Source organism: Propithecus coquereli, unplaced genomic scaffold, assembly GCF_000956105.1.
Source record: "Propithecus coquereli isolate 6110/MARCELLA unplaced genomic scaffold, Pcoq_1.0 Scaffold409, whole genome shotgun sequence".
Lineage (NCBI taxonomy): Eukaryota > Metazoa > Chordata > Mammalia > Primates > Indriidae > Propithecus > Propithecus coquereli.
In genome coordinates this window covers 705,762-727,757 of record NW_012149830.1, presented here as the reverse complement: position 1 = coordinate 727,757, position 21,996 = coordinate 705,762, and the positions used below count along the sequence as shown (strand labels likewise).

General features: G+C 39.7%; 2 protein-coding genes across 2 annotated transcripts in view; one reads left to right on the top strand and one right to left on the bottom strand.

The window, feature by feature from the left end:
- Positions 1-13,943, bottom strand: part of RPA1 (replication protein A1, 70kDa) — a 57,308-nt gene extending 43,365 nt beyond the window's left edge. Inside the window, exons 1-4 of the mRNA XM_012653019.1 lie at positions 13,796-13,943; positions 8,431-8,481; positions 6,942-7,020; positions 6,171-6,279 (exon numbers count right to left, since the gene is read on the bottom strand). Coding sequence (XP_012508473.1) covers positions 6,171-6,279; positions 6,942-7,020; positions 8,431-8,481; positions 13,796-13,828 — 272 coding nt within the window. The 5' untranslated portion in view covers positions 13,829-13,943. The remainder of the gene's footprint in view (positions 1-6,170; positions 6,280-6,941; positions 7,021-8,430; positions 8,482-13,795) is intronic.
- A 2,015-nt stretch (positions 13,944-15,958) lies between these two features.
- Positions 15,959-21,996, top strand: part of SMYD4 (SET and MYND domain containing 4) — a 38,200-nt gene continuing 32,162 nt past the window's right edge. The window contains exon 1 of the mRNA XM_012653018.1: positions 15,959-16,092. Within this exon, the coding sequence (XP_012508472.1) occupies positions 15,959-16,092 (134 nt within the window). The remainder of the gene's footprint in view (positions 16,093-21,996) is intronic.

The following is a 21,996-nucleotide window of genomic DNA, read 5'->3' as shown; positions in this document are numbered from 1 at the left end:
AAAAGAAACCCTGTGCCCGATGGCAGTCACTTCACATTCTCCCACTCCTGGGAACCACTAACGTAATTCCTGTTTCTATGGATTTGCCCATTCAGAGATAGACACTCTTATACAAGTATATATTTGGTACCCTTTCTACAAACGAATGTCCCTTGACCCAATACTAATTCTGGTAATATACCCTTGAGAAATAAAACCATGAACACATAAAGATGAATGTACAAGGATGATTGCTAAAGCCTTGTTTAGAATAAACCTAAATGACCACCGAAAAGGTTAAGGAATAAATACTCAGACATATATACGGACCCTCAGCAGAGGTAGGAAGGAATATAAAACATGCCGCCATGCTGAGGGGGTGAAATAAGGCAAAGCCCATGGGAGTGGAACTGTATCCTTGACTGGAGAGGATCGGCTTTGAAGAATTTCCCAGCAGGGACTCTATTCTACCCTAGTAAAGCTCTCTCCACCTTCTCCCACAACTGTGCCCTGGAGGACAGAAAAGTGGATAGAAAGCACCACTTAAGCACTCAAAGATAGCATGGAGTGGAAGATAACAGGTCCCATGTGAGAAGGTTGGCAAGACGGTTGGCAAGACGTACCTAGCCTAGACTATGTCAGAGCAAACAGAATCTCTGGACAGAACTGACCACGTTGAGCGCGAACAAAATAAAAAGAAATGGCATAGCAACAATGCAATACCTAACAGTATATAAGGATGAAAGGAACAGGGGAAGGAAAGACAATTAAACATCCCTGTCTAGAAGAAAGCACAAGCCAAGAAAGGGAATCATACTTCCCTAAAATGATTTGCAAATAAGACTACGAATTCAATAAAATAACAGCCAGAAGATGAGCTAAAACAAGAGACTGAAAGGAAAGGGAGCTTGAAAAGCTAAGGAAAAAAATAGAACAAAAGTAACACTAGGCCAGGCAGGGTAGCTCACACCTGTGATTCTAGCACTTTGGGAGGCTGAGGTGGGAGGATCACTTGAGCCCAGCCTGGGCAACACAGCAAGACCCCATTTCTAAAAAAAGTAAGCCAGGTGTGGTGGTGCACACCTCTAGCCCCATTTACTTGGGAGCCTGAGGCAGGATGGTCACTTGAGCCCAGGAGTTCAAGGCTGCGGTGAGCTATGACGATGTCATTGCACTCTAGCCCAGGCAACAGAGTGAGACTGTCTCAAAACAAAAACAAAAACAAAAACACCTAATTACTTAAACCCCTTAGTATTGTTTAGACTTTTCTACCTTTTTTAAATCTTAGCGGAAACTTACAGAAACTGCTCTTATGGTGAAAAAAAATTATCTGATTAAATCCAGTTATTCTTTTAGTTTGTGTTAAGTCACTTAAGGGTTTTACAATTAAATATAATATGAATATTTTAAATATTTGTTTAATTAAAAAAATTTAGGAAAGTTTATAGAAAAGTTGCAAAAATAGTACAAAGAACTTTTGCTTCCTGAACCACTGGAGAGTAATTTGCCAACATAATACTTTATAATTTCAAGACATTTTCCTGCAATCACAACGCAATCATCAAAATTAGGAAATTAACATTGACACAATACTTCCATCTAATCCACAGAACCCACTCAAGTTTCATCAGTTGTTTCAAAGATGCCCTTAACAGCAAAGGACCCAGTCCAGAATCACTTGTTATATTATCATCTCTTTAGACTCGGTCAACCTAGAAGTTTCTCAGTCTTTCCTTCACTTTCACATTTGGAGATTTTGAAGATCAAAGGCCAGTTATCTTGCAGAATGTCCTCCAGTTTTCCTGAGGCTTCCTCATGACCGGATACGGATTACACATCTTTAGCAAAAATACAACAGAAGTGACACTAATGTTCTTCTCATTGTAGTCTATCAGATGATACACAATTTCCATTACCCAATACTGGAGCAAGGTGCACGTGCCAGGTTTCTCCACGGTAAAACTACCCCTTTTACTTTTACAATTAATAATTATGTTGTTGGGGAGGTTCTTTTTAGCCCTATAAATAACTTCTCATCAAACTTTCACCAATCTGTTTCAGCACCTGTGGTAGGCTGAATAACGACACCCCTGCAAAAAAGATATCCATATCCTAATCCCTGTAACTTGTGAATGTTACCTTATATGGCAAAAAGATGCTCTGCATAAGTGATTAAACTGGGACCGAAATGGGGAGATTATCCTACATGGGCCATAAATGCAATCACATATATCCTTATAAGAGAGAAGCTGAGGCAGATTTGACAGACACAGAGAAGGCAACGTGACCATGGAGGCAGAGATAAGTACAATGCAGCCATAAACCAAGGAATGGCAGCAGCTAAGAGAGGCTGTAAGAAGCAATTTTCCTATAGAGCTTCCAGACAGGGGCACAACCCTGCTGACACCATGATTTCAGCCCAGTAAAACTAGTTTCAACTTCTGGCCTCTAAAGATAAAAAATTTCTGCTGTTTTAAACCACCAACTTCAGGCCAGGCACAGTCTACACGGGAGGCCGAGGTGAGAGGATCGCTTGAGCCCAGGGGTTTGAGGTTGCAGTGAGCTACAATGACACCACCCCTGCACTATACCCGCGGCAACAGAGCAAGATTCAGTCTCAAAAAACAAAAGTTATACTTGGATTTTCAAATGCACAGGGGGTCAGCGCACTTAACCCCCATGTGGTTCAACGGTCAACTGTATTCAATTTTAAGTACAAGAAGAAGAAAAACAAGAAAAATAAAGGGATCAACTGTATTTATTTATTAGATCATTTCCCCCCATATGTATCCAATCTCCTGTCAGCACCCTGACTACTGCATGCATGGACTCCCTCCCCACAATGCTCAGGCACCTTCACTCCACTGCAAACACCCTCCTCTCCTCGCTTGGGTTCTAACACCTCATGCTCACCTGCTGCCATTCCCTGCACAGACACCCTCCTCACCTCACGTGGGCTCTGACACCTAAGATGGGTTCCAGGCCATCACCACCACTACCTTTTCCCCTGGTGGACACCTACTTTGCTTGGCCTCACCTAGTGGTTTTTGGACTGAATTATTCAGGAAGAAAGCAAGCAAAAACAGTACTTATATTATCATGTACTATCAAAATTATTCCTATCCACTGATCATTTATAAATATGCATGGAGAGATATCTGGAATCATGGTCAATAAATAATATTGGTTATTTCTGGGTATGAATTTTGGACAATTTTATTCCTTCTAATTTTTTTGGTATTATTTGAAATGATTATACTATGTATCATTTTAATTAAAATAATATTCTCTAAAAAAATTGAATGTACATGTAAAAATAGAGTACAGATATAGTCAAAGAAACACTGGCAACAATGTTAAAATAGTTAAATACTACATACAATTTAAATATTAATTAAATTACATTAAAAAATAAAATAAATTAGGGTAAATCCACACAATGGCATACTAAGTAATATATGACAGACACATATATGTAGTGACATGTAAAAATGATCACTATAAAGCTAAAAAGGGATATTATAAAACCTTATTTATTATGAAGCAGTTCTTCTTAAAGAAAACATGTATTTATAAATATTTATATTCACAGAAAAAATCTGGAAGGAAATTGGTACAACAAAATGTTAACCTAGTAGGATTATAGTTATTTTTCTCTTTATGTGAGTTTTGTAGTTTATGTATATAATATTGTGCAATAAAAGTTTTAAACTAATTTGTTTCTTTTTTTTTTAAAGACAAGGTCTCACTCTGTCACCCAGCTTGGACTGCAGGCGGTACAATTACAGCTCACTAGCCTCAACCTTCTAAGCTCTAGAGATGCTTCCGCCTGAGCCTCCAAAGTAGCTGGAACTACAACCATGCACCACCACGTCTGGCTAATTTTTATTTTTCACAGAGATGAAGTCTTGCTATGTTGTCCAGGCTGGTCTCAAACTCCTGGCCTCAGGGATCCTCCTGCCTCAGCCTCCCAAAGTGCTAGAATTATAGGTGTGAGCCACCAAGCCAGCCCAGTTCAACATATTTAATTGAGAGTCAAATATACACATTTTCAGATTATAGAAATTTTTGCCATTCCGGACTCTCCCTGTAAGAGCTGTTAAAAGATGTATTTTAGGAAAATGAAATTGAACCAAGAAGGAAGAAGTATGATTAAAGAGGCAAAAGTGAGCTAACAAACTATGGGTAAACAAACCACTTACCATACAACTGAATAAACTAATTGGAGCAAATAAAAACAAAGGTGAAATACGAGATCATTTTGAGATCTTTGTTTTATTTACAAGGATTTAAAAATATTGATCTATTTTAGATATTTGCTAACTCAAGTATGGAGTTTCTTTTTTAAGAATTATAGGCCAGGGATGGTGGCGCACACCTATAATCCCAGCACTTTGGGAAGCTGAGGCAGGAGGCTTGCTTGAGCCTAGGAGTTTGAGACCAGCCTGGGCAATGTAGCAAGACCCTATTCTAAAAAAATAATTTTTAAAAAATTAGATGGATAGCCAGGTGCTGTGGCTCATGCCTGTAATCCTAGCACTCCGGGAGATCAAGATGGGAAGACTGCTTGAGCCCAGGAGTTTGAGACCAGCCTAAGCAAGAGTGAGACTTTGTCTCTATTAAAAATAGAAAAATTAGCCGGCATGGTGGTATACCTGTAGTCCTAGCTACTCGGGAGGCTGAGGCAAGAGGATCGCTTGAGCCCAGGAGTTAGAGGTTACAGTGAGCTATGATGACATTACTGCACTCTAGCTGAGGCAACAGAGAAAGACTCTGTCTAAAAAAGAAAAAAAAAAAAATGGCTGGGTATGGTAGCATGCTCTATTGTCCTATCTGGGAGGCTGAGGCAGGAGGATCGCTTGAGCCCAGGAGTTCAAGGTTTCAGTGAGCTATGATCATGTCACTGCACTACAGCCTAGATGACAGAGCAAAACTGTCTCTACCAAAAAAAAAAGAGAGAATCACCAGGAAGACAGAAATAGAATGTGTAACTTCCAAATCAGTAGGAGAAAAAAACAGTACAATGAAAGACAGGAAAAGAGAAAAAAGAAAGCAAGAATACAGTAAAACCACAAAATTAAGAAAAAAGAATAATAAATTAAGCAGCATAAAATGACCAATTAAATCTCAAATTGAATTTTCTAACTATATAGTGTTTATAAAAGACATCTACAGTTAATTTCAAAAAGGCTAAAAGTTAAAAAAAGGATAAAAATATACCAAAAAATATAAACGGAAAAAGCTGTTTGGAAATGTACAGATAATGATGTAACATACATTGATATAGCCTTATTAATATGGGAACACTTGCCATATTTGCTTCTTGTGTTTTGGTTGTGTTTCGTAATTGAAAATAAAAACTTCAGAGGCCAGGTGTGATGGCTCATGCCTATAATCCCAGTGCTTTGGGAGGCCAAGGCAAGAAAATCGCTTGAGCCCAGGAATTCAAGACCAGCCTGAGCAACATGGTGAGACCTCATCACTACAAAAAAAATAAATAAATTAGCTGGGCATGGTAGCGCCTGCGTGTAGTCCTAGCTACTCAGGAAGCTTAGGTGGGAGTATCACTTGAGCCCAGGAGTTCAAGATTGCAGTGAGTTATAGGGCTACCACAGCACTCTAGCCTGGGCAACAGAGTGAGACCCTATCTCTAAAAAAAAAAAAAAAAAAAAAAAAAGCTCTCCCTAACAAAATAAGTCATTTTTTAGCAGTGGGAATAACAGTCTGTTCACTATGGTATCTCTAGCATTTAGCATCTTGTAGGTGCTGAATATATTCTACATTGGCTAAATACAGTGTTTACTATGAAAACGATTCAAGATTGTTAAAAAAAAAAAAAAAGGGCAGGGCAACATACATAATTAACTATACATTTTTTGCTGTAATAAGTAACCTCTTTTAATGAAAAGATACTTTAGGAGGGAATCCTAAAAATAGTGCTGCTAAAGAAATAAGAAATAAGAAGAGTTCTGCATTCTGCTTTAATTTTCTGGTCTGAAATTTCCAATTAGTTTCCGTATTTCTCTTCCTTTGGTGCCATGTTTTAGCCACCTGAGTTCCGAACTGGATAGCTGTAATTCTCATTGTGTTTTTTTAAATCCCTAATTGAATTTGGGCATCCAATGCACTTCTCTGTTCAAAAATTAGTTCCCATTCTACATCATGATAAAACAGGAAAACAAACCACATACCTTCCATCTTTCAGAGTGTTAACAATAAATCGGTTAATCTGGCAAATACAGTTGCTGGACAATTGTTCTTGCTCAACAAGAGGGTTCAACTGTGTTGCCAACATGAAAGCTGAAAAGCACAGAGATTACTTTAGCCTCCAAAACATTTGAGTCTTAAGAATCTGAAAGCTAATCACACCTGTGCTAACAAAGAAAAATAATGCCTTAAATATGTTCCTGAAATTAAACTAGTCAGAATCTTCATGGTGAAAAACCGTATAATTTGCTGCATGTTAAACATCTGCTGCTACTCTTAAATGTACATATTTGTTCAAGTGCCCCAAATCATTTTTTCCATCATTCGTGTTTCATGACAAAGTTAAAAAATCTTTTCTAGGTCCTTCACATTGTAACTAGAGAAAGCAAGAACATATTCTTAAATTCTCTTCTTTCTCCCTTTTAAAGCTTCCAACACAGAAATAAAACCCCAAAGAAGGCAAGTATAGGACAGCTAACCCATCATATTCAATGGGTCAATATCATCCTCGGGGAAATTAATCAAAGAAAATATAGAGCACTCGTTCAAAAAAATTAATTAAGGCAGGTGGCAGCTTTCCACTGTATCAGTCTATCGTTAGAATGCTCTCTGACAGCTGCAATTCTGTCCAAATGAAACACATAACCAAGCAAATGTGCACTTCAGGAATGCCCCAAATTACTGCAATGAAAGTGTTGGGTGTGCTTTTATTATTTAAGTACTCACAAATTCTTAGATTTATACCCCATACTCACAGGATAAAGTGTTCAATCCATCACTCATAAGTAGTCGATAGCGGGGTGGACTATTCCCTGTGGTAATGGGACGAATGTTCTAGGATAAAAAACTTGATTCATTAGCCAGGTTATCCACCCAGCCCCAAGAATAAGTAAACCTAAGTGGCAGGAGAGTGGGTTTGCCATGAGTTCAACACAAACTGAACTGCTAGCCCATTTTTTTTTTTTTTTTTTTTTTTGAGACAGAGTCTCACTCTGTTGCCCTGCTAGAGTGAGTGCCATGGCGTAGCCTAGCTCACAGCAACCTCAAACTCCTGGGCTCAAGCGATCCTCCTGCCTCAGCCTCCCGAGTAGCTGGGACTACAGGCATGCGCCACCATGCCCGGCTAATTTTTTCTATGTATTTTTAGTTGTCCAGATAATTTCTTTCTATTTTTTTTAGTAAAGACGGGGTCTCACTCTTGCTCAGGCTGGTCTCGAACTCCTGAGCTCAAACAATCCGCCCGCCTCGGCCTCCCAGAGTGCTAGGATTACAGGCGTGAGCCACCGCGCCCGGCCTTGCCCATTCTCTTGACACCTAAATCCAAGTAAAAGAAAACTGGAGTTGACGATTCTCCCACCAACCTCTCCACCAACATGTAGAGGAAAAGGAAATAAGCTGCCAATACTTTTGTGTTCTCTCGCCCCTAACTCAACTTTGGCTGAAAATCAATTAACAACAACAAAAAAAACATGCAACACTGCACCTAATGCATGCAAAGTATAGTGTAGGAAATATGCTAAAAATACAAAATGAAAGAATCCTTGCCCTCTAGGGGCTTACAATTGGGGTGTAGATGGAGGGAGAGACATAAGTGACATGGGCACATAATGATATGGGGACAGAGTCAAGGCATTTATCCCAACTTGAAGGAAATTAGAGGCAGCTTTTCTAAAGAAGTGAAATCCAGACATAGAGCCTTAAGCTGACGGGCAGCCAGTATAGGAGCAGCAGGGAAAACCATCAGATCTACTGACACAAAACCTGCAGGTGTGATCTAGAATTCTGCTCCTATTGATTTTTGGAATTCCCACTAGTTTGAGGACCCCTTAAATGAATGATGTATTAATTGAAGAATTTTAAACAGACAACTTCATTTTAGATACATCTCTCTGGAGGACATCCATAAGGCAGATCTGAGCGAGACAAACCCAAGACTAAGAAGGCAAGTAAGGAAGCAGTTGTAATGACACATGGCACTGGAGTCATCTATCAACTGTGGAAAAGAACACAGAGGCAAAGCCTTAAATCTGAATCTCCAAAAGGTAAAACCTAAGCTAACATAATATTTAAAAATAAAAAAAGGCCTGGCTCCTCTCTTGGGGTTATAGTGTGGACTGGCTATTTTTGGTAATGATGGGGAAAATTTTCTAAAGTGAACAAATCAGTCTGTCCTTTATCAAATATAATTTATAATTACATATGAGTCTAAAAAATATTTGACATAAAACATATGTAGGTACTTACAATGACTTGGAGGATGGGTTTTATGGATGTATCTCCTTGTTGCATTATGGCCTAAAAGAGTAAAAACAAATTCTTGTGAGACATGCTCTCAAATTGTGATTAAAATTTTACATGTTTTTACAGTTTGGTATTTGGAATAAACTACAGATAACATTGTCAAAAGGGCCTATTAAGAGCCTGTCATTTGAAAAGTCTAGTTTATCACTCTGGAAAAATCATAAAACCATACATACTTACCAACAAGAATATATTTACTACATCTAAACACTGGTATTATATATGTACTCACTATTCATAAGAGCACACTAATTTTCCTACAGTGTCGATTAACAGGGAATTGGATAAATAAATGCTACATATATTAAAAAGATAATAAGGGAACATTAGGGACTTTATGAAACAACTTAGATAAAATGGATAAATCCCTCAAAAAACACAAATTATCAAAATAGACACAAAAAGCAAAAAAATCTATATAGCCCTATATCTATTAAAGAAATTGAATCTGTAGACTGGGTGTGGTGGCTCGCATCTGTAATCCTAGAACTTTGGGAGATGGGCTGGGAAGATCACTTGAGGCCAGGAGTTCCAGACCAGCCTGGGCAACATAGCGAGACTCCGTGTCTACAAAAAAAAAAAAAAAATAGAAAAATAGCTGGGTGTGGCAGTACAGTGGCATATGCCTGTAGGCCAAGCTACTGAGGCAAGAGGATCAACTGAACCCAGGAGTTTGAGGCTACAGTGAGCTATGATCACACTACTGCAATCCAGCCTGGACAAGAGTGAGACCCTGTCCCAAAAAATAAATAAATAAATAAATGAAATAAATGAATAAATAAATGAAAAGGCAAGCCACAGATTGGACAAAATATATGTAATGTTTGTATTTTAAAAAAGACATATCCAGGAAGGCTGAGGCGGCAGGATTGCTTGAGGCCAGGAGTTTGAGACCAGCCAGAGCAAGAGTAACACTCTACAAAAAAAAAAATAAAACTAGAAAAATTAGCCGGGCATGGTGGTGTGCACCAGTAGACCCAGCTACTCAAGAGGTCAAGGCACAAGGATGGCTTGAACCCAGGTTTGAGGTTATTGTAAGCTATGATAATGCCACTGCACTCTAGCCCAGACGACAGAGTGAGACTGTCTCAAAAAAACAAAACAAAGCCAAAAAAACCACATATCCAGAATAAGGAATTCTTATATCTCATTAGTAAGAACATAACTCAAGTTTTTAAATGGACAAAAGGTCTGAACAGACACTTCACAGAAGAAGATATACAAATGGCCAATAAGTACATGAAAAGATGCCTAAGATCATGAGTCACCAGGAAAATATAAATTAAAACCACAGTGAGATACCTTACACAATCACTAAAATAGTCAAAATGAAAAAGACTGATGAAGGCTGGGTGTGGTGGCTCACTACGTGGGAGAATCACTTGAGCCCAGGAATTGGAGACCAGCCTGAGCAATAGTGAGACTCCATCTCTACAAAAAATTTTTAAAAATTAGCTGGGCATGCACGCCTGTAGTCCTAGCTACTCAGGAGACTGAGGCAGGAGGATTGCTTGAGCCCAGGAGGCCGAGGTTACAGTGAGCTATGATTGCACCATCACTGCACACTCCAACCTGGGCAGCCCTGTCTCTAAAAAAAAAAAAAAAGAAAGAAAAAGACCATAAAGACTGATGATACTAAGTATTGGCAAGGATATGGAGCAACTAGAACTCTCATAATCACTCTGGAAAACAGTTTGCCAATATCTTAGAAAGTTAAACATTCAGATACCATATGATCCAGCAACTGCTCTCCTAGATATTTATCCCAGAAGAATGAAAACATTATTTCCATAAAAAGATTTATACATAAATGTTCACAGCATTTCCACTAATAGCCAAGAAATGAAAATAACCTGAACGTCCAATAAATGAATTGTGTTATAATCATACAAAAGAATACTACTCAGCAACAAAAAGGTGCAAACTACTGAAACATGGATAAATCTCAAATACCATTTTGCTGAATTAAAAGAAGCCACACACAAAAGGGTATATATTATTTGACTCCATTTATATGAAGTTTTAGAACAGTCAAAGCTAACCTACAGTGATAGAAACCAGAACAGTGGTTGCCTAGGCTAAGTACACTAAGTACGGGGGCGGAGGAGGGGGATCAGGAGGAAAATTATGTGGGTTGATGCAAATGTTCTATATCTTGACTGCAGTGATGTGATTACAGGGGTGCATACATTTGTAAAAATTCATCAAATTGTACTCCTAAAAAAGGTGTATTTTGTTATGTGTAAAAGGAACATCAATGAAGGTGATTTAAAAAAAAAAAAACAGTTCTTTCTTGGGAACAGAACTAGGCAAGGTAGGCCAGAAGGTCACTAATTACATTAAACACCTTTCTGTTCTATTTGATTTTAAAACCACATGCATGTATCACTCTACTAATCTTTTTAATTTAAAATGTTTCATCATAAATATTAATTGTAAGATTAATATTTTCTTGGATATATAGCATGACATACACAATCAAGATAAAGTTGCCTTAAATTTTCCAAATTAACATTACTAATAAAAATACAAGGCGACAGAATATACTAGTCAAGGGCACACACATGCATTCAAATCTTCACCTCAGGGACAAATTATTTAACCTCTCTGCACTTTAATTTCTTAACCTGTGAAGTGGGGGTAATGATAAAAATCTTCATTATAGGGTTACTTAAATACTATTATAAAGTTATCAGTCACATTGGAAATGGTCAAAAGTATTAGTTCCTTTCCCTTCCCTTCCCCTTTCTTTCTATAATCCAACTACTTAGGATACAAATGCTATTTATTCAATTTACCACAATCGTTCCATGCATAATCTTATTTTACGATGTTAGATCTTGTGCAAAACACCTCCACTATTTGTGTAGTATTTGCTTATCCTTTGGGGTCTCTGTCCTTTGAACTATTAATAAAATGATACTTCTCTACACTCACTCCATTACCACAAACATGAAAATGAAAATTTCCTTTTTCGTTTATGAACAAAACCCAAGTAATACTTCACTTACACTGGAAATAGGAGTCTAAAATTTTGGAAATAGGGAAAACTGACTTATAAAATTATTTAAATAACTCCAAGATCTTTTTTGTTTGTTTGTTTGTTTGGGTTTTTTTGGAGACAGGGTCTCGCTCTGTCACCCAGGCTAAATGCAGTGGCTTATCATAGCTCACTGAAACCTCAAACTCCTGCCTTGGCCTTCCTAGTAGCTGGGACTTCATGCACTTGCCACCACGTCCAACTAACTTTTTTATTTTTTTGTAGAGTCGGGGCCTAGCTATTGCCAAGGCTGGTTTCAAACACCTGGCCTCAAGTGATCCTCCCAGCACAGCCGGGCAGAGTGCTAGGATTACAGGCGTGAGCTACAGCGCCCAGCCCATGATCATTCTTTTTTAAAGTGAAGAACCATTCCTAATTTGGTTTCAAGGTGCAAGGCAGCAGCTATGAGGACTACAATTTGCAATCACTTCCCAGGTTTCAGCATTTATACATTTCTAATTTATTTAAATATTCACTTGGCTCCAACAATGGCTCTTCTTCAGCCCCTTCCTGTTTTGTCTGGTGCCAAGTTGCCTTTCTTCCCCATCCACCTTTTCCTTTCTTTCCACTGCCTCATTCATTCATGCAACTAGCAAACGTTTATTTGCCAACACTGCTCCAGGTAGTGGTGATTCTATGCTGAGCAAAGAAAAAAACCCACACAAGATTGAGGGCCTCATGGAATTTAGGATCTAGTGGGGGAGACAAAAAGTAACTGATATTAATCAAATCAACAACAAATAAATGTAAAATTATGCCTGTAATTATTAACAATAGATAACATATACTGAGCATTTACTATGTATCAAGCAGTGGGCTAAGCACTTTAAGTGTAATAACTCACCTAATCCTCCCACTAACCTTATATAATACATACTAAGTATCATTACCCTCATTTTACAGAAGAAAGCAGAGTTTAGTATCTTGCCCAAAGAAACATCTAGTAAGTGAATGAACAGGAATTAGGGTATCAAAATAAAGGGGCTTAGCCTAGTAAGGGAAGTCTTAGGAAGTAACAAAAGAGCTGAGATTCGAAGATTATCTTAGCCAGTGAGGGGGGGAAGTGAAGAACCACTCAGGCAGCAGAGGGAAAAGAATATTCAAAAGGCCCTGTGGAAGGCAAGAATATGGAAGATACCAGAAATTTAAATTAAAAAAAAAAAGCTGAATAGGAGGAGAGAACAAGTGGGAATATGCTATGATGGGAGTAGTGGGAGGAGTATATGCTGAGTAAATGTGAGATGTGCGTTGTCCAGGCAAGGAATGATGGTGCCAGTGTGAATGGAGAGAAGTAAATGAATTTAAGAGATTCATGTGGATGTAAAACATACTTCGCTTGGTGATGGACTGGACACCCAGAGTCACGGAGAATGTAGGAAGAATGATTTCTCAATTTTTGGCTAGCACAACTTAACAGATAACAGTGCCATTCATCGAGATGGAGAACATCAAGAAGCCAAGACTTGGGAAGATAACGGATTTGCTTTGGGATATGTCGAATTTAAGATGCCTTTGAGACATCATCCAGTAGGCAGGCAGATTATCGAAGTTTGTCCTTTAGAGAAAAGGTGGCTCGGAACAAATAAATTTATGAGCAACTGACATAGATGATAATGAAATTGCCTTGGGAGAGAAGAGACCCTACAGCTGAGCCTCAAGCCAACAAAAATTTACAAAGAGAGCTCTGCAAAGAAGACGGGGAAAGACCAATGAGACTGAGCCACTGAAACCAAAAGAAGAGGGTGTACCCAGAATGAAGCAATGCTCACCAGGCTCAAACGCTGCTGAGAACTCAGGTAAGCCTAAAACTGCAAAGTGTCTGTTGGATTTAGCGACTTGCAGGCCACTGGTAACTTCGAACAGAGTTCTTTCTATAGCGATCGGTGGGATGATTGACTGGAGCAGGTTAAAGAGTTAATGGGAGGTGAGAAAATGAAATAGCTGAAAACGGACAACTCTAGAGAAGTTTGGCTGTGCGTGGGGGAAGGGAAAAGACACAAAGAGTGGCTGCAGGTGGGAGACAGGGTGGGGAGCGAAAGCGTTTATTTTGTTTTGTCTTAAGCAGGAATAACGTGAGCATGTTTAAAATAAGAATCTTTTGAGAAGGTGAAACTAGAGAGAACTCCGGTTTCCCCACCGCCTCCCTCCATCTCTTCCTCTTATGTTCTCTCCCCATCGCCCCGGCTCCCCTCCCCCTTCTCCGCTCCGCATAGCTCCGGGCTCACAGCCACCCTGGCCCGCCGGCCCGGCTCTCAGGTATCTCCTCACCGCAATGGCCCCCTCGCTCAGTTGGCTGACCATGGTTCCGCCGCACCAACTCCCGCGCTCTGGCACCTTGGCAGCCCAACCTTCACTACCGGGGTCCCGCGCGCTGCACAATTATTGGCCGAGCAATTGCACGCGCCACCCACGCCCCTTACGTGCGCGCGGTACAGGGGCGCGCCTAGGAGCTGAGCAGCCGCCGCATTGGCCGAGGCGCGGCGAGCGGCCCACGTGACCTGCACGAGGCGGGGTTCAAGGCCTAGTCACGGGATGGCTGAGTCGGGGGCTGGCGCCTAGCCGAGGAGCGCGCCAAGGCAGAAGCGGATGCGGCTAAGGGCTCCAGCGGCCCAGTTCCGGGAGCCTTCCGAGCGGACTCTGGGAGTATATCCAGCTCGGTCTTTGGCGAATAGACGGATTGGTAACCCAGGCGAGAGTTAGAGAGTTTCCTGCTAAGTCTGCTGCTAAAAGTAGTCAAAGCAGCGACTTGGTTCCGTCAGCAACCCAGTGCTGAAGTCCCGCTGGTGCCAAGCCGTGAGCTTGGTACCGTGGGGGCCTCTAAAGGCAAATAAGACCCGGTCCCCGCCCTCAGAGGAGAGCACAGTCTGTCGAGGGGATTTCTGCTGTAAGTAGCCCTAATTCAAGGTAGACGTGGTACAGGGCCCAAGTCTGCTGGAATCACAAATGGAAAATCAGGGAAGGCTTCTTGGAGGAGGTGCCATTTGAATCAAGTCGAAGAATGTATGGAAATTTGTCAGGTGGACTCCAAATGAGGGTAGGAATGTTCTTGGAGACATGAATAGCCTATACCAAAACACTGAAGAAGTGAAATAACCTGGCAAGCTGAGGATAGCAGTGAGTAAATCAATACATTAGGATACAGAGGAAGAAGTGGGACTTGAGAATTAGAAAGTAAGCCAAGAGTCAAATAAGGACGGATTTGTACTGGGCTTCCCTATATGCTAGCAGAAATATTGATGAATTTAAGGCAGAGGACTGACATCTGTCGAAATGTCAGATGGATTGAAAGAAGAGGGGGTAGTGAGGCTGGGTGCGGTGACTGTCATCCCCCCAGCACTTTGGGAGTGGGTGGCAGGAGGATCACCTGAGGCCAGGAGTTCAAGACCGGCTGGAGCAACATAGAGAGACCCTGTCTCTACAAAAAATATAAAAAATTAGCTCGGGGTGGGGGTGTGCGCACCTGTAGTCCCAGCTACTAGGGTGGCTGAGACAGGAGCATCGCTTGAGCCCAGGAGTTTCATGTTGCAGTGAGCTATGATACGCCACTGTACTCTATCCCATGCAACAGAGTGAGACCCTGTTTCAAAAAAAAAAGAAAGAAAGAAAGGAGGGAGTGGGGCTGAGGGCATGAAGACTAGTTAAGACACTCTGGAAAGAATGCCAGGCAGGGTGCAGTGGCTCACACCTGTAATCCCAGCATTTTAGGAGCTGGAGGTGGGAGGATCACTTGAGCCCAGGAGTTCAGACCAGCCTGAACAACAAAGCAACACCCCATCTCTACAAAAAAAAATTTTTTTTTAATTATCCAAGTGTGGTGGTGCATGCCTGTAGTCCTAGCTACTTGGGAAGCTGAGGCAGGGGTATCTCTTGAGCCCAGAGTTTGAAGTTACAGTGAGCTATGATCAGGCCACTACACTCCAGCCTGAGAGACACAGCAGACCCTGTCTCTTAAAAAAAAAAAGAAAAATGGCAGACGAGAGATGGTGAGGGCTTGAACTGAAGGAATGACCTTCAGATTGAAAGAGAACATTGAACTGTGTAAGAATAGAAATATTTGTTAATGTGATAGTTGCTGGGATGAGTGAAAAAGAAAAGTCTGGCATGTCTCGGGTTTCGGATTTGAGCAACTGGAGTAGAGGGAGGTCTAAGAGGACAGCGATGGTGACTTTCTAATTTGATTCATGTTTATATAACCATTACCTAGCATGGTGCCTGGAACAAAGTAGGCTTTCAATAAATATTTCTCAATGAAAGTGACTGGGTGTGAGAGAATACAGATCCTTCCTCAGCATATAAACTACAGAAAAAAACTACAAGAATTGATTTTGTTGCTTCATGTTTGCTTGAATGAAATCTTGATTTTCTAAAATTGTGCATTTGTAGAAATCTGAATTCCTTTTTTCTTGTTCATTTTTATAGATCTAAAGTAGCATGGATCTGCCTGTGGATGAGTGGAAATCATATCTACTTGAGAAGTGGTCTTTACTCCCGACATCCATTCAGCTCACAATTTCTACGGCGGAGACCTTGAGTGATATCTTTCTTCAGTCCTCTTTGCTTCTTCAGTAAGTGAATGGAAGCTTTGACCAGGGATATTTTGATCTGGAGAATGTTCTCTTATATCATTTGCTCTGAAGTAATATCTCTTTTTGATGAAAAATGCCTGAAATGCTGTTCCCTCGTTCCTATCCACTGCAGCATGCCCTGGGATCTAATTAAGTTCTGTTCATCCCTCAGGATTAACTGAAGCTTTCCCTGAGCCTCAGCTGGGTCATCTTCACTTTTTATACATTTACAACACCTGTGTAATTTTCCTTTATATATTTGCATAATCATCTAATTAGTATCTGTCTTCACCACTAGATTGTAAACTTCATGAGAGCAGGGACCATGTCTGTATTTGTTTGTCCTTCTGTAGACAAAAACAGTGCAGTTCAAAAAAATAAGTGTTTAATAAACATTGAATGACAGTTTGGTGATGTATATAAAGTTCTTAGTTCAGCGACTGGGTCATATTAGTGCTCAATATGACATATAAATGAGAGCTATATGCATATATGTGTGTGTGTATGTATATAGATCCACACACACACACACCTGTCGGACTCAAGGTTGACGTCTTTATTTTTGTGCCAGGAACTAGCACAGTGCCTGGCACTTAGTAGACTCTCAGATATTAGTTGATTGAAATGATGAGTTCAGTTTTGAGCCTTGCCAATTCAGGTACTTGGTACAATTAGGCTTGTACTTTTTTTGCTTGTTATTTTTCTTTTTTATAAATGTAAGATACAAAAACATTCTCCTTGTAAAAGATTGAAACAATATTTAATGTAGTAAAACATGAAAGTTTCCTCTTTCCCCTTCTCACTTTCTCTCACACAAGCAACCATAGTTTTAGACCTTTTTAATCCTTTTTATTTATTGTCATACATTTGTATATAAATATGCATGTATCTTTTTCCTTATTCTCTACTAGATTATATTATGTGTATTTTGTAAGATTTTTCCAACATCACTCCTTCATCTTCTTAACAACGACTTGATATTGCTAGTATAATTATGCCACAATTTAGTTATTCTTTTCCCTATTGATGGGAAGTTATTTCCAATTGTTTGGGGGTTTCTTTACTGTTACAAACAATGCTGCAATGAACAATCTTTATATATGTTTTTGAATATACATTTGAGAAATTAAGATTCTTAGACCAGGAACTGCTGCATCGATGGTTATGAGCATTTTAAATTGAATAGATACTGCCAAATTGCCTTCCAAAAAGGCTTTACCAATTTACCATGAACAGTATATGAAAATCACTTTCCCATATCCTCACCAACATTAGAAAGCAATAGTCATTAATTTTGTCAACCTTAAGTACAAAAAAAAGTCATTTTAATTTGCATTTTTCTGATCACTAGTAAAGTAATGCTCTTTTTCTGACATTACAGCCCATTTGCATTTCTTCTATGAATTGCTTATTTGTGTTCCTTGCCCATTTTTCTAGTGGGTTGTCTGTCTTTTTCTTATTAATTTATAGAAGATCTTCATAGTTCAGCTATATAATTCTTTGCTATATGTGTTACTAATTTTCTCCCAGCCTGTTGTTTATCTTTTTTGCCTTTTTTACCTTATTTACAATGTCTTTCATTGTATATAAATTGTGTGTATATGTTTTAACTTAAAATTTTTCTAATTAAAAATTTTTCTTTCTTTTCATAAGAGATTTGAGTATCGCTGTTTTCCCAGGCTGGCCTTGAACTTCTGGGCTCAAGCCATCCTCCTTGCCTCAGCCTCCTGAATAATGTGCCATTGGGCCCAGTTTGTTTTAACTTTTATACAGCCATGTAGTTTGCTGTTTTGTCTCTCTAATCCATCTGCAATTTTTTCCAGCTTTATTGAGGTATAATTGACAAATAAAAATTATATATATTTGGCCAGGCGCAGTGGCTCACGCCTGTAATCCTAGCACTTTCAGAGTCCAAGGCAGGAGGATCACTTGAGCTCAGGAGTTTGAGACCAGCCTGAGCAAGAGCCAGACCATGTCTCCACTAAAAATAGAAAAATTATCCGGGTGTTGGTTCCCAAGCCTGTAGTCTGTTACTCGGAAGACTAAGGCAGGAGGATCACTTGAGCCCAGGAGTTTGAGGTTGCAGTGAGCTATGATTGTGCCACTGCACTCTAGCCAGGGCATAGAGCGAGACTCTTATCTCAAAAAAAAAAAAAAAAATTATATATATTTAAGGTGTATAACATGTTATGATATACATACATATCTGCAATTAATTTTGTGTATGATGTGAGGGAGTATGCTCACTTTTTTCCCAGACAGACAATTTTTTCTACTGCATATAGTGGATGGCCAATCCTTTTCCCAGTGCTTCCAAATGCCACACTTATTAAAAATTAAATTCCTACTTATCCATAAATTTGTTTCTAAGCTCTTTATCTGTACCAAAACCAAAGAATTTTAATTACCATGACATTACAGTATAATTTTAGAACTCTTTCAATTTCAATAACAGAAACCCAGCTCAAATTATGAAATGTATTGCTGTGAAACTAGGATGTTCAAAGGCAGATCTGTTTTCAGGCTGGATTGTATCCAGGGGCTCAGAGAATGTCATCAGATTGTATTTCTTCATCTGTCAGACAGATTCTTTCCATCTTGTGGGCACTATACACATTCAAAGCCCTGGGCACACCCTGATAGCTTAGTAACCCCAGGAAAAGAGGCCATCTTTCTGGAGAGTTTTAGCAGAAAACTTCTGAGTTGGTCTCAGATCAACCTAATTTGGACTACATGTACATCCCTTCAACCAAAGATGTGGGGCTCCTCTGATTGGCCAGGTCTATATCACATACCAGCCTTATTGTGAAATTGAGGTCAGCCCTACTTCAACCTCAAGGAATGGTTTCCTCACTGAGATTTGCCTGAAGTAGGGGGGAGGGCACTCAAAAGCAGGGAGATCTCTAGTCCAAAGGCGGTTTTGATCTCGGTTAGGCCAAATTCCTGCGCACAGATACACAGTCATTGTTCTTTCTCAATAATATCTTCGCTTTTTTGTATACATTTCCCCCATGTGAACTTTAGAATTGGCTTGTCAAGTTCCATGAAAAATGTTCTTGAGTTTTTGATTGGGATTGTGTTGGATTTATAGATTCATTTAGGGAGACCTGACATCTTTACAAGATTAAATTTCCTAATCCAAGTAAAGGGTATGTCTTCCCATTTCTTTACGGCTGCTTTTATGTCCTGAAGTAAAGTTTTATAGTTTTCTTTATATAGGTCTTACACATTTCCTGTTAGATTTATCCTCATTTGTTGTAAGGTTTTTGTTGTTGTTGTGAACAAGCCTTCCCCCTCCATTACATTCTCTAATTGATGGTGTAAATAAAAGGTAGGAATTTTTTTATCATCTTATAACTGGCCACTTAACTGTACTTTCACATTATTTCGTTGTGGTACCAATCCACTTGGACTTTTGAGCTTAAGTACCTGTATCTGCAAATAGTGATCCTCCTTTCCAATATTTGTACCACTTATTTTACTTTTTAATTTTCATAGCATTAGCTAGACCTCCAATACAATATTGCATAGTGATAGCCATTTGGGACATTTACCATAGGTTTATAGTATATACCCTGCTAAAGAAGTTGCCCTAATTTATATATATAATTTCTCAGTGATAATGATATTGTGGCAATATAGGAGAATGTCCTTATTTTTAGCAGAGGCCTGTTAATATTTCGTGGCGAACTTCCATGATGGCTGCACTTATTTTCGAATGGTTCAGGGAAAAAAATGTGTATATATGGATGTGTGCCAGTTATTAAACTATTATTTCCAGTCTCTTCCCTATACTACTTTGGGGCTGGAGCTGGGACTTTCTCCTTTGCCAGCTGACTCTGTGAGAAGCTTCACTTCTCTAGGGCTTGAGAGAGAGAAGGCAAGATCGAAGGAAGAAGGAACTTGGTTCTTTCTGTCAATCTACATGGAAAAGGCTGAAGTTGGACCTTAAATTTATAATATATATAAAAATTAACTGAAAATGGATCAAAGGCCTAAAATTAAGAGCAAAACCGTAGAACTCTTAAAAGAAAACATAGGGGGCCGGGCGCGGTGGCTCACGCCTGTAATCCTAGCTCTCTGGGAGGCCGAGGCAGGCGGATTGTTTGAGCTCAGGAGTTCGAAACCAGCCTGAGCAAGAGCGAGACCCCGTCTCTACTAAAAATAGAAAACTTAGCCAGGTGTGGTGTCGTGTGTGTGTAGTCCCAGCTACTCAGGAGGCTGAGGCAGGAGGATCCCTGGAGCCCAGGAGTTTGAGGTTACTGTGAGCTATGAAGATGCCACTGCATTCTAGCCAGGATGACAGAGCAAGACCCTGTCTCAAAAAAAAAAAAGAAAAAAGAAAACATAGGGGGAAATCTTCATAACGTTGGATTTAGCAGTTATTTCTTGGATATGACACCAGAAGCACAAACAACAAAAGAAAAAAATAGATAAACTATAGTTCAAAATTAAAAACTTTTGTGGCCAGGTGCAATGGCTAACACCTGTAGTCCTAGCACTTTGGGAGGCTGAGGAGGGAGGATTGCTTGAGCTCAGGAGTTTGAGACCAGCCTGAGCAAGAGCGAGACCCCGTCTCTACTAAAAATAGAAAACTTAGCCAGGTGTGGTGTCGTGTGTGTGTAGTCCCAGCTACTCAGGAGGCTGAGGCAGGAGGATCCCTGGAGCCCAGGAGTTTGAGGTTACTGTGAGCTATGAAGATGCCACTGCATTCTAGCCAGGATGACAGAGCAAGACCCTGTCTCAAAAAAAAAAATTTTTAACTTTTATGCATAAAAGGACACTATCAAGGGAATAAAAAGACAACCTGTAGAATATGAAATATTGATAATATTTGAAAATTATGTATCTGATAAGAGATTAATATCCAGAATATATTATATAAAGAACTCCTGTAACTCAACAACAAAAAAATCCAGTTAAAAAGTAAGCAAAGGACTTGAATTAACATTTCTCCAAAGGAGATAAACAAATAGCCAATAAGCACATGAAAAGATGCCCAACATCATTAATCGTCAGGGAAATGCACGCCAAAACCACAGTAAGATACCACTTCACACCTATTAGGAGAGCTATTATCAAAAAAAAAAAACTCAGATGAAAACAGTGTTGAAGAGGATGTGGAGAAATTAGAACCCCTGTGCATTGCTAGTGGGAATGTAAAATGGTGCAGCCACTGTGGAAAATGGTATGGCAGTTCCTCAAAAGTTTAAACGTGAAATTATATGATCCAGCAATCCCACTTCTGAGTTTCTGTCCAAAAGAATTGAAAGTGGAACTTGAGTAAATATTTGCACATCAGTGTTCATAGCAGCATTATTCACAATACCCAAATGTGGAAATAATCCAAATGTCCATCAGTGGATGAATAGTAGATCAATTGTAGCATGTACATACAGTGGCATATTATTCAGCCATGAAAAGGAGTGGGAGCTGGGCACAGTGATATGCATCTGTAGTCCCAGCTACTCAGGAGGCTGAGGTGGGAGAATTGCTTGAGCCCAGGAGTTCAAGGCGGCAGTGAGCTATGATGATGCCACTGCACTCCAGCCCGGGCAACAGAGTGAGACCCTGTCTCTAAAAAAAAAAGAAAGACAAATATTGTATTCCACTTACATGAAGTACGTAGAATAGGCAAATTCATAGAGACAGAAAGTAGAATAGAGGTTACCAGGGACTGGGGAGGAGGAATGTAAGAAGTTATTGTTTATTTATTTATTTATTTTTTTTGAGACAGAGTCTTACTCTACTGCCCTGAGTAGGGTGCTGTGGCGTCAGCCTAGCTCACAGCAACCTCAAACTCCTGGGCTCAAGCGATCCTCCTGCCTCAGCCTCCCGAGTAGCTGGGATTACAGGCATGCGCCATCATGCCTGGCTAATTTTTTCTATATATTTTTAGTTGTC